This window comes from Mesoplodon densirostris, chromosome 2, assembly GCF_025265405.1.
Source record: "Mesoplodon densirostris isolate mMesDen1 chromosome 2, mMesDen1 primary haplotype, whole genome shotgun sequence".
NCBI classification, from domain to species: Eukaryota; Metazoa; Chordata; class Mammalia; order Artiodactyla; family Ziphiidae; genus Mesoplodon; species Mesoplodon densirostris.
The window spans coordinates 8082760-8095016 of record NC_082662.1 but is presented as its reverse complement, the minus strand read 5'-3'; the positions used below and the strand labels follow the sequence as shown (position 1 = coordinate 8095016).

Genomic DNA, 12257 nt, shown 5'->3' with positions numbered 1-12257 from the left:
AGCCCTAATGTAATAAATAGTACTCTGCACACACCAGGCACTGAATAAAGGCTGACCACCTAACCTATGGCCCAGGACCCACACACATCCAACTACGACAAAAGAAAACTAAGCCATACAGTGGACCCTTGAACAACACTGGTTTGAACTGCGCAAGTCTACTTAAATGCGTATTTTTGTCAATACATACTAGAGTACTACACAACCCGAGGAGGGCTGAATCCATGGATGCTGAACCTGGATACAGAGGGCAGACTACAGGACTTGAGCTTCCATGGATTCTGGTATCCCTGGCGGGTCCTGGAACCAACCCCTGCTTGGATACTGAGGGACGACAGTCAGCCCTCCATATCCAGTTTCACATCCACAGATTCAACCAACCATGGATCAAAAGTATTCGAGAAAAAAATTCCAGGAAGTTCCACAAAGCACAACTTGAATCTGCCGAACACAGGCAACTACATCATTTACATTGTATTGGGTATTGTAAGTAAAATTAGAGATGATTTAAAGTATATGGGAGGATGTGTGTAGGGTATATGCAAATACTGTGTCATTTTATATGAGAGACTTGAGTATCCTTGGATTTTGATATCCCTGGAGGTCCTGGAACCAATCCCCCATGAATACTGATGAACTGTACTTCATTTGAAAACAGGTACTAACTTTCAAGTTTCTGAAGCTTTCCATTTATTTGAATGTTTATTTTGAATCAAAAATTTATGAGCCCATATCCCTTCAAAAAATGGGATTAAAAAAGGATTCTTCTAGAAAGAAAGCATTTTTCATGTAACCAGTGACCAGAATGTCCCCTCAGAATCCAAATCTGTACTAAGTGTTAATAATAATTTGTTACACTGTTTTTTCTTATTAATTTCTGTCTACCTATAGTCATGTTTATGTTAGAAAACAGTTTTATTTTCTTGGGGGGGGACACGATCTCCTGAAATTTTAAGAAAATGTATATGCAAGAATATTCACTGAGGCATCGTCTGAAACAACAAAAGACAGGAATCAACCTGAATGTCCACTAACTTGGGACTGACTCAAACATTAATTATGATACAGGAATACAATGGAATATACTACACAGCCACTGATAAGAATGAAGCAAATCTGCATGTATTAATGTGGAATGAGTGCCAAGATACAATGGCAAGCATAAGCTAAAGTGTAAATATGCCACCACTGTATTTAAAAGGTGTTTATGTTAATAAATATTAACGTGCTTTTATATGGATAGATCTTTGGAATGATACACAAAAACTGTTCACAGCAGCATCCTCTGGGACAGAGGATGGTGGGGGGGGGGACAGGAGCGAGAGAAGACAGGAAGACTTCTTCACCGTCTATCCTTCTTCGCTGCTTGAATTTCTGAAACCATGTACATATCTTACCTTTTCCAAAAAAAAAAAAACCTTTAAAAATGATACTACTGTACATGATGGTGTCGCTTTGCTCTTTGTAATATTGTTCCAGGCACACAAGTTAAGAAAGGAAGAGTCATTCTTCATATTCAGAGAAAATCTCAAAACAACTCAGTAAATCTAAAAGAGCTGGTTCCCCCTCCAAGCTCCTCAGAGCTACTGTTCCCTCATCACAGGGTGAAGTGCAGAAACCCACTTGACTCAGCCGTCTGGCAGTGAGCAAAGTGCTACCAGCTTCCCCTCTGAATGGGGAAGCCACGGTGTTCAGCTAGTCTGGCTGCTCTAGCTCTCATCCTGGATGCTGAGAAAAATCTGTGGAGTTAAGACAAGTTTGGATAACAAGGGGAGCTGGAAAATTGATGGGGGGAACACCAGTCAGTGTGATGAATAGGCTGGTCCAGAACAGCAGGTGACGGATATGCAGATGCGAGACTGGCAGGGAAGGAAGACTTCCGTTCACAACAGATGGATGGAGATGCTCAATCATCCTCGGGAACGCATGCGGCTGCCACACACAGCCCTGTCTGCGCCGGCTCCGGCCGCCCTCCCTCGCCTGCAGGGCATGGCCTCCCCGCCAGAGACACCCTGCACTGGACCCACGTCAGGGCAGGGCCGGGCCGGGCCAGGGGAGTGCGAGCGGGCAACGTTTGAGGAAGATGCCACTCGACGGCAGGCTGAACTCGCGGGGACCAACTGCTAGTGGGCTTCCTCCCCCGGCTTCCAGAAACACTTGCTTTGTCCCTCTCGGTAGCTCTCACTCCTGAGTAAGGCTTGTATGGCCTCAGGGGCTGCCCAAGACGTAGCAATTCTAGTGTTAAAACCAGGACAGTCCTGGGTAATCCAGAACCGATGGTCATCCTACTTACAGGCCACAGTCCTCCCCTTGTTCTCTCCCTCTTCATCATCAGTGAGGGAGAACCTAGATCAACCCAAGCTCCTAACTGGGCAGAAACCCCGCGTGGAGGGTCCCAGTTCCCTCCAGTCACCCAAAACTAGCAGAGAGCGAAGACACAGTAAAGGAAACTCATCCAACCCTGTTCTTTTCTCAGAACGGAACGTCTCTTTAAAATGTCCATGATACACAAGGCTCAATTACTCCCGCAAATGCAGGAATGAATCCACATCTTGGTGCCACAATCCACATCTCTTTAACAAAGAATCAGAAGGGCCCGACAGCCCCTCACCGAGCCCATACTGTTCTTCCCAGCTCAGCCGCAGGAGTTTCTGAGGACGAGGAAACGGCCCGATCAAGCATGGGGTGGTGGCTGGCAAGCTCTTCGTCCCCCTTCCCCGCCCCCTCCCCGCTATCCGCTGGACCCAAGCTCTAGAAAAAACAGCGTTATAAAAATACTCTGGCTTTACTAAGACACATTAAAGAATTAATTATAAAGCAAAGCTGAAGGAGAAAATTAATTTTAGAAACACATGAGGTTACAATTTTTTTTCCTGGAGATGGGGGAGGAAACACAGTTATTTTCGTTTTCATCCTGGGGGCACAAGCTGGGAGCTGTCCAGTCGATAACCTGGCCATCAGAACAAGGTTTGTAATTAAAAGGTCAGTGACCTGGAAAGCCAAGGCCCCACTCCCAGAGCTACTCAGTAATGATGGAGCTATTAAATTAAGACTGTTATGAAATCAATGCTAAAAAAGCTTTCATGGTAACGAGATTCCATTCAAGGACATGCAAACTACCTCATGAAATGGACGTAAATGATAAAAAAGAAAAGTAATAAAAGAGAGTTAAATTGAAATCTGTGTAAGAATTCACTCCCCCTTAAAATACTCCAGTGACAGAAGCCCTTCACCTCTACCCCACTACCAAGGTGAAGACCATCAGGTTTCTTCCTCAAGCTCATTTCCAGCAAGGAGGCAGTTTTGCTACTGGGGGTTCCGCTTCCAGGAACAGAAGAAAGATAAGATCTTGTTTCACCTTTTAGAATAAGAAAGCATGGTGGTGTGTTTTATTTGTTTCGTTTTCCTTCACCCTCCCCCCACCCGGGACTATTTATTACATGAGGGAGAATACAGCCCTTTACTTATACACCTGAGAAGGGCACAATAAGCCGAAGGGTCAGCCAGCACCACCCAGGCCCCACCATGCAGAATTACACAAAAAAGCAGATGATGCTCAGCTTTTTTCTAGAACCCTGTTTGGCAACAGATGTATTAGAGGGGCTAACAGACGACTCTGTCTTCTCCCCACCTCAGCTTCCTCTTTACCCGACACCAACAGGCATCGCTTCTACCCACCTGGTACCCAGCCTGCCAAACGTGTCTGCAAGCAGACTGCCTCCTGCATTTTGTGGTCAGACAGGGTGTCAAGTCAACATAAGCCTACTGACAACAATATCCAAGCCTCTAGCTTTCTGGACTGACCCTACTGCTGTTTTTAAGTTACTCCAACCTCCTGGATTGCAGCCTGCTTAAAGCCCCAGATGTGATCCCTGCCTGGCAAGAACTACTTCTATATATAGACCAGTTCTATGAGGGCTTACACCCCACACACAGGCCAATTATCTTCATGTGTGGTTGACTCTGCAGTTGATGTCATCTGCAGAATCAAGCGGTTGGAAGGAAAACAAAAACACTTATTCTAATACTCTGAAGGTGAACAGCTGCTTTGCTCCTGCATCCAAAAAATTCCCGATAAAAGAAAGAAATGTTGTAAATTACACAAACTGGCAGTAGAAGCTTCAAAGAAAATGATAAATGATTCTAATAACGTCATGTTTCTCATTAATGACTCCATGTTCAGACTTTAAAGCATCCAAAAGAGATCTCGAAGAAACAAAAACAAAAAAACACGAACACAAAAGACCTTTGCAAACCAATGCTCTTCCAACCTTATCCCATCCACTGCCGCTGGCCTCCCCAGCCCCAAACTCAGAGGGCACACATTTAACCTGTCAGTAACAGAGGGGACGAGGCCCCTGCTCGGGGCTGCGGGTTCACAATAAAACCACCTCAGCTGATGCGCCTAAAGTAACCCTCATTTTCCACTGAACTGACATGCACTACAGGGGCCTCAATTTCTATATTAAATATTAAATAATATTAAAAGAAAAACAAAATTGGATTTGCCTTTTCAGGAACGAGATGTTTATTAAAAAAAAAAAAAAAAAGAAAAAGAAAGTTGACATTGTAATTCAAGACAGTGCTCCAATGCAATTCCCCGAAGTGACATTTGCTAGGAAAAGCCGAGACTACAGTAGCTGTGAGCTCGTCCGAAGGCAGCGCTCCAACCTACCACTGCAACGGGTCCTGTGGGGAGACAGGACCGGAGGATGCCAGGACCTTGGTCCCTCCCCTCAAGACATGCTCTGTACCCGCAAAGACCAGTGAGCCAACTCCCTTTCCTTCCCAACTGCTGTCAGGGACAGGGCAGACGCGCTCCTTCACAACAGCCCCTCCTCCCTCAACCCATCAGCGATGGTGCCAAGCTCCGGGATCGTGTATGCCTGACCCCAGGAACTGCCAGAAATGTGAAAAGTGAAGTTTAAATCCACAGAGGGCTCTTCTTCCCCAGATGCCGATCAAACCTTGGAATTCTCTGCCCAGGAAAGGTCCTGCTAGAACTTACCCTATTGGGATGCAACTCGGAAGCAGATGATTACTGACTGAAGCAGCGTTTGAGAGGATAATGGGGATGGGTGATTAAGTCCAGTGACTCCAGGTTTGAGTGTGGGGTAAACTCTCTTTAGAAGAAGAAAGGTAGGATGTCTCTCCAGTTTCCTGCTGCCTAAAGTTCTAAAAACTCTAGACCACATTAAGGGTTGGGAAGGAATTCTGCCCGCTCTGTACCAACAAATACCCATCTCCTTCAGGTCTTCGCTCCCATGTCACCCTCCCCGAGGGACACCTTCTAATCACCCCACTGAGAAGTGCAACCCATTCCCACACAGCACTGGCTGCGTCTGCCTTCCCCTGGTAGAACTGAAGCTCTGAGAGGGCAGGGATTTTGTCTGTTCTGTTCTCAGCGCAGCGTAAACACTCTTAGTTGAATTAATTAATTGATTGCTGTTTTTTGGGTTTTTTGTTTAAGGAGCAACAAATAATAACTGTACAGAACAGTTTCTACAGTAATTATTGGCCAACTAAGTCAAAAGAAGTATTATTTGGCCCAGAGTTTCTCTCTCTTTCTTTTTTTCTCTCCCTCTCCCAGTCAGGGATTTATTAAAATTAAACAGATTAGATGGAGCTCCTGATACTCAAACTGCTCAGCAAAGCCTGCAGTGGGGAAGTGCCGAGCAAACACCAGAGACATTTGTCTCTAAATTGCTCTAAATACCTTCTGCAAATGAAATTCTAACCCAGCTGCATTTGAGAGAAAATGAGGAATAACTGGTCATTGTCAGTGGAAGAGAAGATCAGGCAGTTATAATATTGCACAATACACTGGGGCGAAGGATCTCTCGGCAACCATAGATTTTGTCTCAGGTTACCCCGGGTCATCAGCACAGCTTTTAGGCTCAGCTTTCCCCAGCTTCAATGCTTTGATGAGAGAGCTGAAATCCCTAAGCTTTTATGATTAATTACTCCCCATAGGTACACATATTTCAAGGAAAAACTCTTTTACGGCATGATGGCTGCAGAGCGGAGGGAGCCAGCCAACGCACTCCAAATTTTAATAATCTCCTACTGATGGGGGCAAGCATCACGCCACCAGGAAGCGCCCAGCTTCAACTCAGTCACAGGGACTGGCCTTGAGGCTGCCTCTCAACAGCTGCCTGTGAATGAAACGCTTGGGCTGATTCTGCCCAAACCCTGCGAGTGCAGCCCTGGGACCAGGTTCTGCGGCATCACATCAGCAGGATACCGTGGAGCAGACCTAAGAAATACCACCAAACCACACTGTCTTCTATTCCAGCCACTAATGACTTAAAGCTCAAAACCCAGAGTTTGGAGGCCGACATTCCAGTTCCTTAAGGAAAAAGAGTTTTGTTCAGAGGGGGTGTAGAAAACTCACTTCCCTCCCTCATGGTGTTTAAGGGCCTTTAAACAACTTCCTAGCTTTCCAGAAAACTAAACGTTCAGAGAATGAAAAGTCAGATTTCTTTTTTTGTTTGATTTGGGTTTTTTTTTATATTTCGCAAAAAAAAAGAAACATGTCCTAAATTTCAATAAAACCAAAATAGATTCTGTCTGCTTCGGACAATATTGAATTTGTCAAGATCCATTTAATCCCTGCTCACAGAAATACCATAAAACCAGTAATTTACCACTTCAATCCGTACATCAGACTGACCCCAAGCTTGACCTTAACCTGACCTTGTGTAGTCATCTCATCTCCCTCGTCCTTCTTTTTGTTCTTCCTCATTCTTTACTGAAGCAGCTGACCTCCTAACCTAAAGCCAGTCATTCTGCAGCCAGGGTCATTATCAGAGGAACAGACTAGAAAGCAGGAGTCCTCCCCAGCCTTATCCATGGGCCTCTTCTGCTGCTGAACGCAGCCTGTGCTGGGCTGTCCTGGACTAAGTTGTTGGCCTTACGTCTGGTGCTCGCAATTATTTGAATCCTATCACCTCTGCTCTACTGTAAGAAAAGAAGCTGCATCCTCACCAGGGGGTCCCCTCACCCCCACCCATACAACAGTGGGACAGCTATAGGAGATCATTCATCAATACTGTGGCTTCCATCCACCTTGCCCCCAGCCCCTCTGTGCAGGCCACTGCGCAAGGCCACGGGGAACCTGTACCTTTCTTCTTAAGGAATGCTCTCCTGGTTGCAAGTGGGCTATGGCGGACCCGAGAATTCTGTAGAAACTTCACTGCTGTGGCAATCTGGTAGGGGAGATAAAACAGAGAAGAAAAGTAAACGTCAGTAGTCTGCATTTCAAGATTAAAAATCCTACAAGTTTATCCCAGGTCCATCGAAATAAGCACAATACTGCGGTCAAATTAACCACTTATTTCTCACATTTAAAATCTGCTTAAATAAAAGACTATGTTGGTTCCCTACCTTCATTGGCTTCCTGTATCTGGTTCTATCAAATCTAATCCCCTCGGCCTAGCTTTTAAGAGCTGCAGGAATCTTTTCCTGTTCTCCCCGTTCAAGCTGATTCTTCACACTCCTCAGCAGGTAGCCCTCCCCTGGCCGTGCTTATCCACGTCCCTACACCTGTGCGCACACCATGCCCTTTTTCTAGAAGGCCTCCCTTTCCTGCCTCTACCTGTGTAAACATTACACACACAGCAGCAGCAGCAGCACAGCCCTTCCACAGGCTGTGTTAACTCCTCGAAGCCTTCCCTAAATAAGCAAGTCATCTCTGGTCTCCCCACTCTCTTAAATTCTTCCGTGCTTACAGTGTGCACCATGTAACTGAAGACACAGTTGTGCTGTCTTCTAATGTTCAGGCTGCTTCCCCAGCTACACTGCTAGCGTCTGAAAGGAAGAGACCATGCTGTAGAGACAGAGACTGGCAAAGCGCTGAGCGTACACTGGCTGGGAAGGCTTCTGTAAGACACAACACACAGAGCCACTCACACTGGTCCCTCTTATGCAATGCAGCTAAATTCTGAAGAGCCCTCAAAGGACAAAGTTTGGGGTTTCATGGCTACAAGATGGCAGACCGACAGATTATCTACCTACCTCTGGTAATGATATTATTTCATGAAATCTTCCTATGTATGAATGAGCCACGTAGGGGATGGAAGGAAAACTGTTGATGGTATTAACCTTCACACCACTTAGCACACACGAAGCGTGTGTGCTTGCACGCCGCTTGTCTGCTCTCCACCCTGGACACTAAGTCCAACAGGTGGGAAATGCCAACCTGCCCCTCAATAGGAAAGGGGCCATTGTAAATGACTGGCATTATTTATCTCATCAAAACCAAAAGAATGATGTAGTCTCAAGGTACAGGTAAAGCCAACAGGCCCTGCAGTTCACTCGTAAGTTATTGAAAGAAAAAATTTCTAAGGGGCCAAATATAAGGAAGTTTTCTAAGATCCCCCAAACTAAGGGCAGCAGTTGAACAGAGATTCAAACAGAAAGTACTGTGGCTATAAATGGAACACAAGTTACAAATCTCCTCTTCATATTTTATATGAATTTAATCTTGAGACCAGACAGACCTCTTTGGTAACAAAAGATAGGATAAATCAGAAAGAAAAAACTTCGGGGCAATTCCCTTATATACTTTCCCTGGGATCCCTCCATGGGAGGCTTGCCTCAGACCCTCTCCCTCAAGGACGGACTCAGGTACCCAGACCAGCAGATTTGGGCCTGTCAGTGATAAGACACACGAGTGCTCCTTGAGACTGGTTAGAATCTGTCCAACACTGCGAGTGTATTACCCACCATCATGAACTGCAGTGACAACCAACCAGTTCTGGACTAGAGAGAAATCGATGTTCAAGATTTTAGAACCCCAAAACTATATACGCACCCGAGCCCCTCGACCAGATCTCCTCAGGTTGCACCGAAATCAAGAAAAATCTGACAAACATCAACAAAACGGATGCATTCTAACGAAGAGATGGGAACGGGGGAAGAAAGAAGAGAGAAAAAGGAAAGGGAGTGGGGCAAAGGAGGGAACAGGAGAGGAGAAGAAGAAGGCGGCAGATGGACGAGCAGAGGAGATGGAACAGAAAGGAAGGCGAAAGAAAACGGAGAGGGGATAAGAGCGAAGGGGAAGTGGCGAAGGAGAAAAACAAGAGGGGGAGAGGCCTAGCCACAGGTACACCACCCCAGGCCCCACGGGGTTAAGGCCAATCTGCACAGCTCAGATGCCTCGGGGTTAACTGTTCTTCACCTGGAGAAAAAATACACCTTCACTGCACAAGACGATGACGGCATGTGTGTCGTGTGGCAGGCTCCACACGCCCTGGTACGTTTCCCAGGTGTCAGAGGAACTGTGGACAAGCAGGTCTTAAGCCAGAGATGCTGACAGCACAGCTCCTGACATTCACCGGCAGAAGCGTAAACCTTTTCTTCCTCCTTCCAAAATTTTCCATGACAGAGAAAGATCACAGAATCCCACCACTAAAACGCACAGGTTTCACCTTGCTTTTTTAATACAGTCCTTGGTATATGCATTTCTGGTCAGAGAGCAAAGTTCTGATGGGTTTAATGGTGCACTCAATGCAGTGCTTGGCGCATTCCATCAATTTTTTTAAAAAAATTGCATCTCTTATTTCTTTAAATACATTAATCAGCCTAGTGTAGGCAAAACGGATCCATTGGACAATGCAATAAACATGAATTATCATCTATCCAACACGCATAATGGCTTAAAAATACATAATAGCAGGTGTAGTTTAAATGATTAGTTATTACACCTGTGGTGGGTCTGATTCAATTGGGAAAAATCATGTTTAATAGGTTAAAAGGTTTAGATCACTGAGCTTTCCTTAAAGTGGCTGTAGAGAGGGAATGATGGAATGCTCTGTCATGAGTAATTCATTTAAGAACAACGTGGGGGATGGAGCAAAGAACAGCACAAACGAGCGAATCCAATTTAAACAGCAGGTAAAGTAGAAAACACCTTTTAAAAAAGCAAGATAAATGAATTTGGAAGGGAGGTGAAATTGACGTGTTTATTTTAACGGGAACTTGACAAAGTCCCGGCACACTTCAAACTTGCAAAAATATGAACAATTTCTTTTAAAGTTTCCATTCACTAATTTCAAGCCATATAAAATAATACTGCCGAACACCTACACAAAGTATATTTGGGGCTTCTTTACGTTCCTCTTGATCTTTGTCTGAAAAAGCAGGCGACAGGCAAATCACATATTTAACAGCACCGATATCACTATGCCAGATGCAAAAATATGAAGCATCCAAACTAACAGCCTCAACATAATGTGCTTTATAAGAAAGATATCCAGATATGAAAACCCCTCTCTTTCCGCTAATTATTTCTTCAGCTACTCTTTACTCTTCTCCTCTCTCCTTGTAAGGACCTGGCACTTCAATAGGGCGGAAAAGGGCCCGTCCAACGTAGAAGTTTACAAGCCCTATGATTCACACATAGACGGTAAAAGATTTCCCAAAACCTTTCCCCATACTGCAACGATCTGAACACTCTAGATAACTGACAGTGCCCTCGGTTTGCATCTTTCACTCGACTACTGTTGGGCACTTTTCATTAACTTCATGAAGCAATTCAACTGACTCTTCCCTCTGCAGAGGTCCAACACACACAACACGCTTTTGTTGGGTGAAATGATGGGGTGCCTGCTGCCTGTCCTGTACTATCGTTTGATTTTCTAATTAGGAGATGAATGTGACCAGTCATGGGTTATATTTGTGCCCAACTAAATTACACAAATTCAGGCCAAATCTTCCGCCTCAATGTCAAAGATGTAAAACGGAGGCGGGAACTTTATTGCACACATTGTGGGAGTGCAGCAAGCCAGGGAAAATTCTGGTGCAAAGCACCTGATGCCGTTGTTGAAGCCACTTGCTGTTGAGTCCGTGATAAATATGGAATTGGCCTTCCTTTCCCCTTCTCTTGCACTAAGAGAGTTCTTAATGAGTGCACGGTGAATTACGAACCAGTAGCTGGTTTCATAAAAATAAAGATGACGGGGCTTCCCTGGTGGCGCAGTCGTTGAGAGTCCGCCTGCCGATGCAGGGGACACGGGTTCGTGCCCCGGTCCGGGAAGATCCCACATGCCACAGAGCGGCTGGGCCCATGAGCCATGGCTGCTGAGCCTGCGCGTCCGGAGCCTGTGCTCCGCAACGGGAGAGGCCACAGCAGTGAGAGGCCCGCGTACCGCAAAAATAAATAAATAAAGAAGACGAACTCAGAAGAAAACAGAAGTAAAGTCTCTCATCACCCCTATTCCTGTGACCCCCTGTTCCGCCTCCCTCCTTCAAAAAGCAAAATAAAACAACCCTGTCACCATCAACTCCGCAATTTTAGGGAAATTTGCTAATTTTCACCGTTCATCACTTAAAGCTAGAGATAAATCAAGGTACAAAGAGGAGTAAATCCTTGCCTTTGCAGTGGTTACACTGGAGTGACTTCCAGTAACCCAAGAAAAAAGGAGGGGACTTCAGGTTGAAAAACACCTTTGGATCCAAGATGATTGGCCAATTGAGAGAGATCTGTGTTTGAGAGACCAGGATTTGTAACTGTATAAATCAGTGGAATACAGGATACTCAGGGGCTATCTACGATGAACTATGTGCTGTTAAATGCGTTGTGTAGGGTAAGTAATCCCTGGTGAGAGGAAGCGAGGTTCCTGACAGTCCTCACTCAAGAGATGCTTCCTAGGTGTTTTCCACTCTCCTACAAAAGACCTGCACACTGTAATCTCCAGAATGCACACTGTATTTTCTGCACAAGGGGAACGGGAGAACAGAGCTTGCCTAATAACGAACCTGGGGCTGGAGGGAGCCTTGGCACTTTGCACCTGACATGTAAACCTGATGCACTGTCTCCAGTGACACATATTTGGAATGTCACCAGTTCCGGCACTCCTGTGTGCTACATAAACATCTATCTCCTAAAAATGTGAGCATTTAATAGCCATTTTAAAATACTAAAAATATTCAAAAATTAATGACACTAACAACCAAAGCCAAGTCCTTTTTAACCCAGACAGATCACAACTAGAGGGCAAAAGAAAATGACCAACACGCGGGCCCAAAACCCCATTCCAACACTGCAGCGCCACACGTGCGCATCTGAGAAGATTAAATTGCCCGTGAAAGGTTCCTACGCTCGTACTCTGAAGTAGATAGATACCCAGAATCCTGTTAACAAGCGTTAGACCAAAGCCAACTCAAGGTTTAACAAGGACTGACTATAAAAGCCGGGCAGTGCCTAGAATGAGAGAACCCTCTTCAAACAGAAATACTGCGTTTTAGTAAGAAAT

General features: G+C 45.3%; 1 protein-coding gene across 2 annotated transcripts in view; it reads right to left on the bottom strand.

The window, feature by feature from the left end:
- PEX14 (peroxisomal biogenesis factor 14) overlaps positions 1-12257 on the bottom strand; it is a 140244-nt gene that overhangs the window by 80472 nt on the left and 47515 nt on the right. For both annotated transcript variants that reach the window (XM_060088957.1, XM_060088958.1), the window contains one exon: positions 7124-7208. In XM_060088957.1, coding sequence (XP_059944940.1) covers positions 7124-7208 — 85 coding nt within the window. The remainder of the gene's footprint in view (positions 1-7123; positions 7209-12257) is intronic.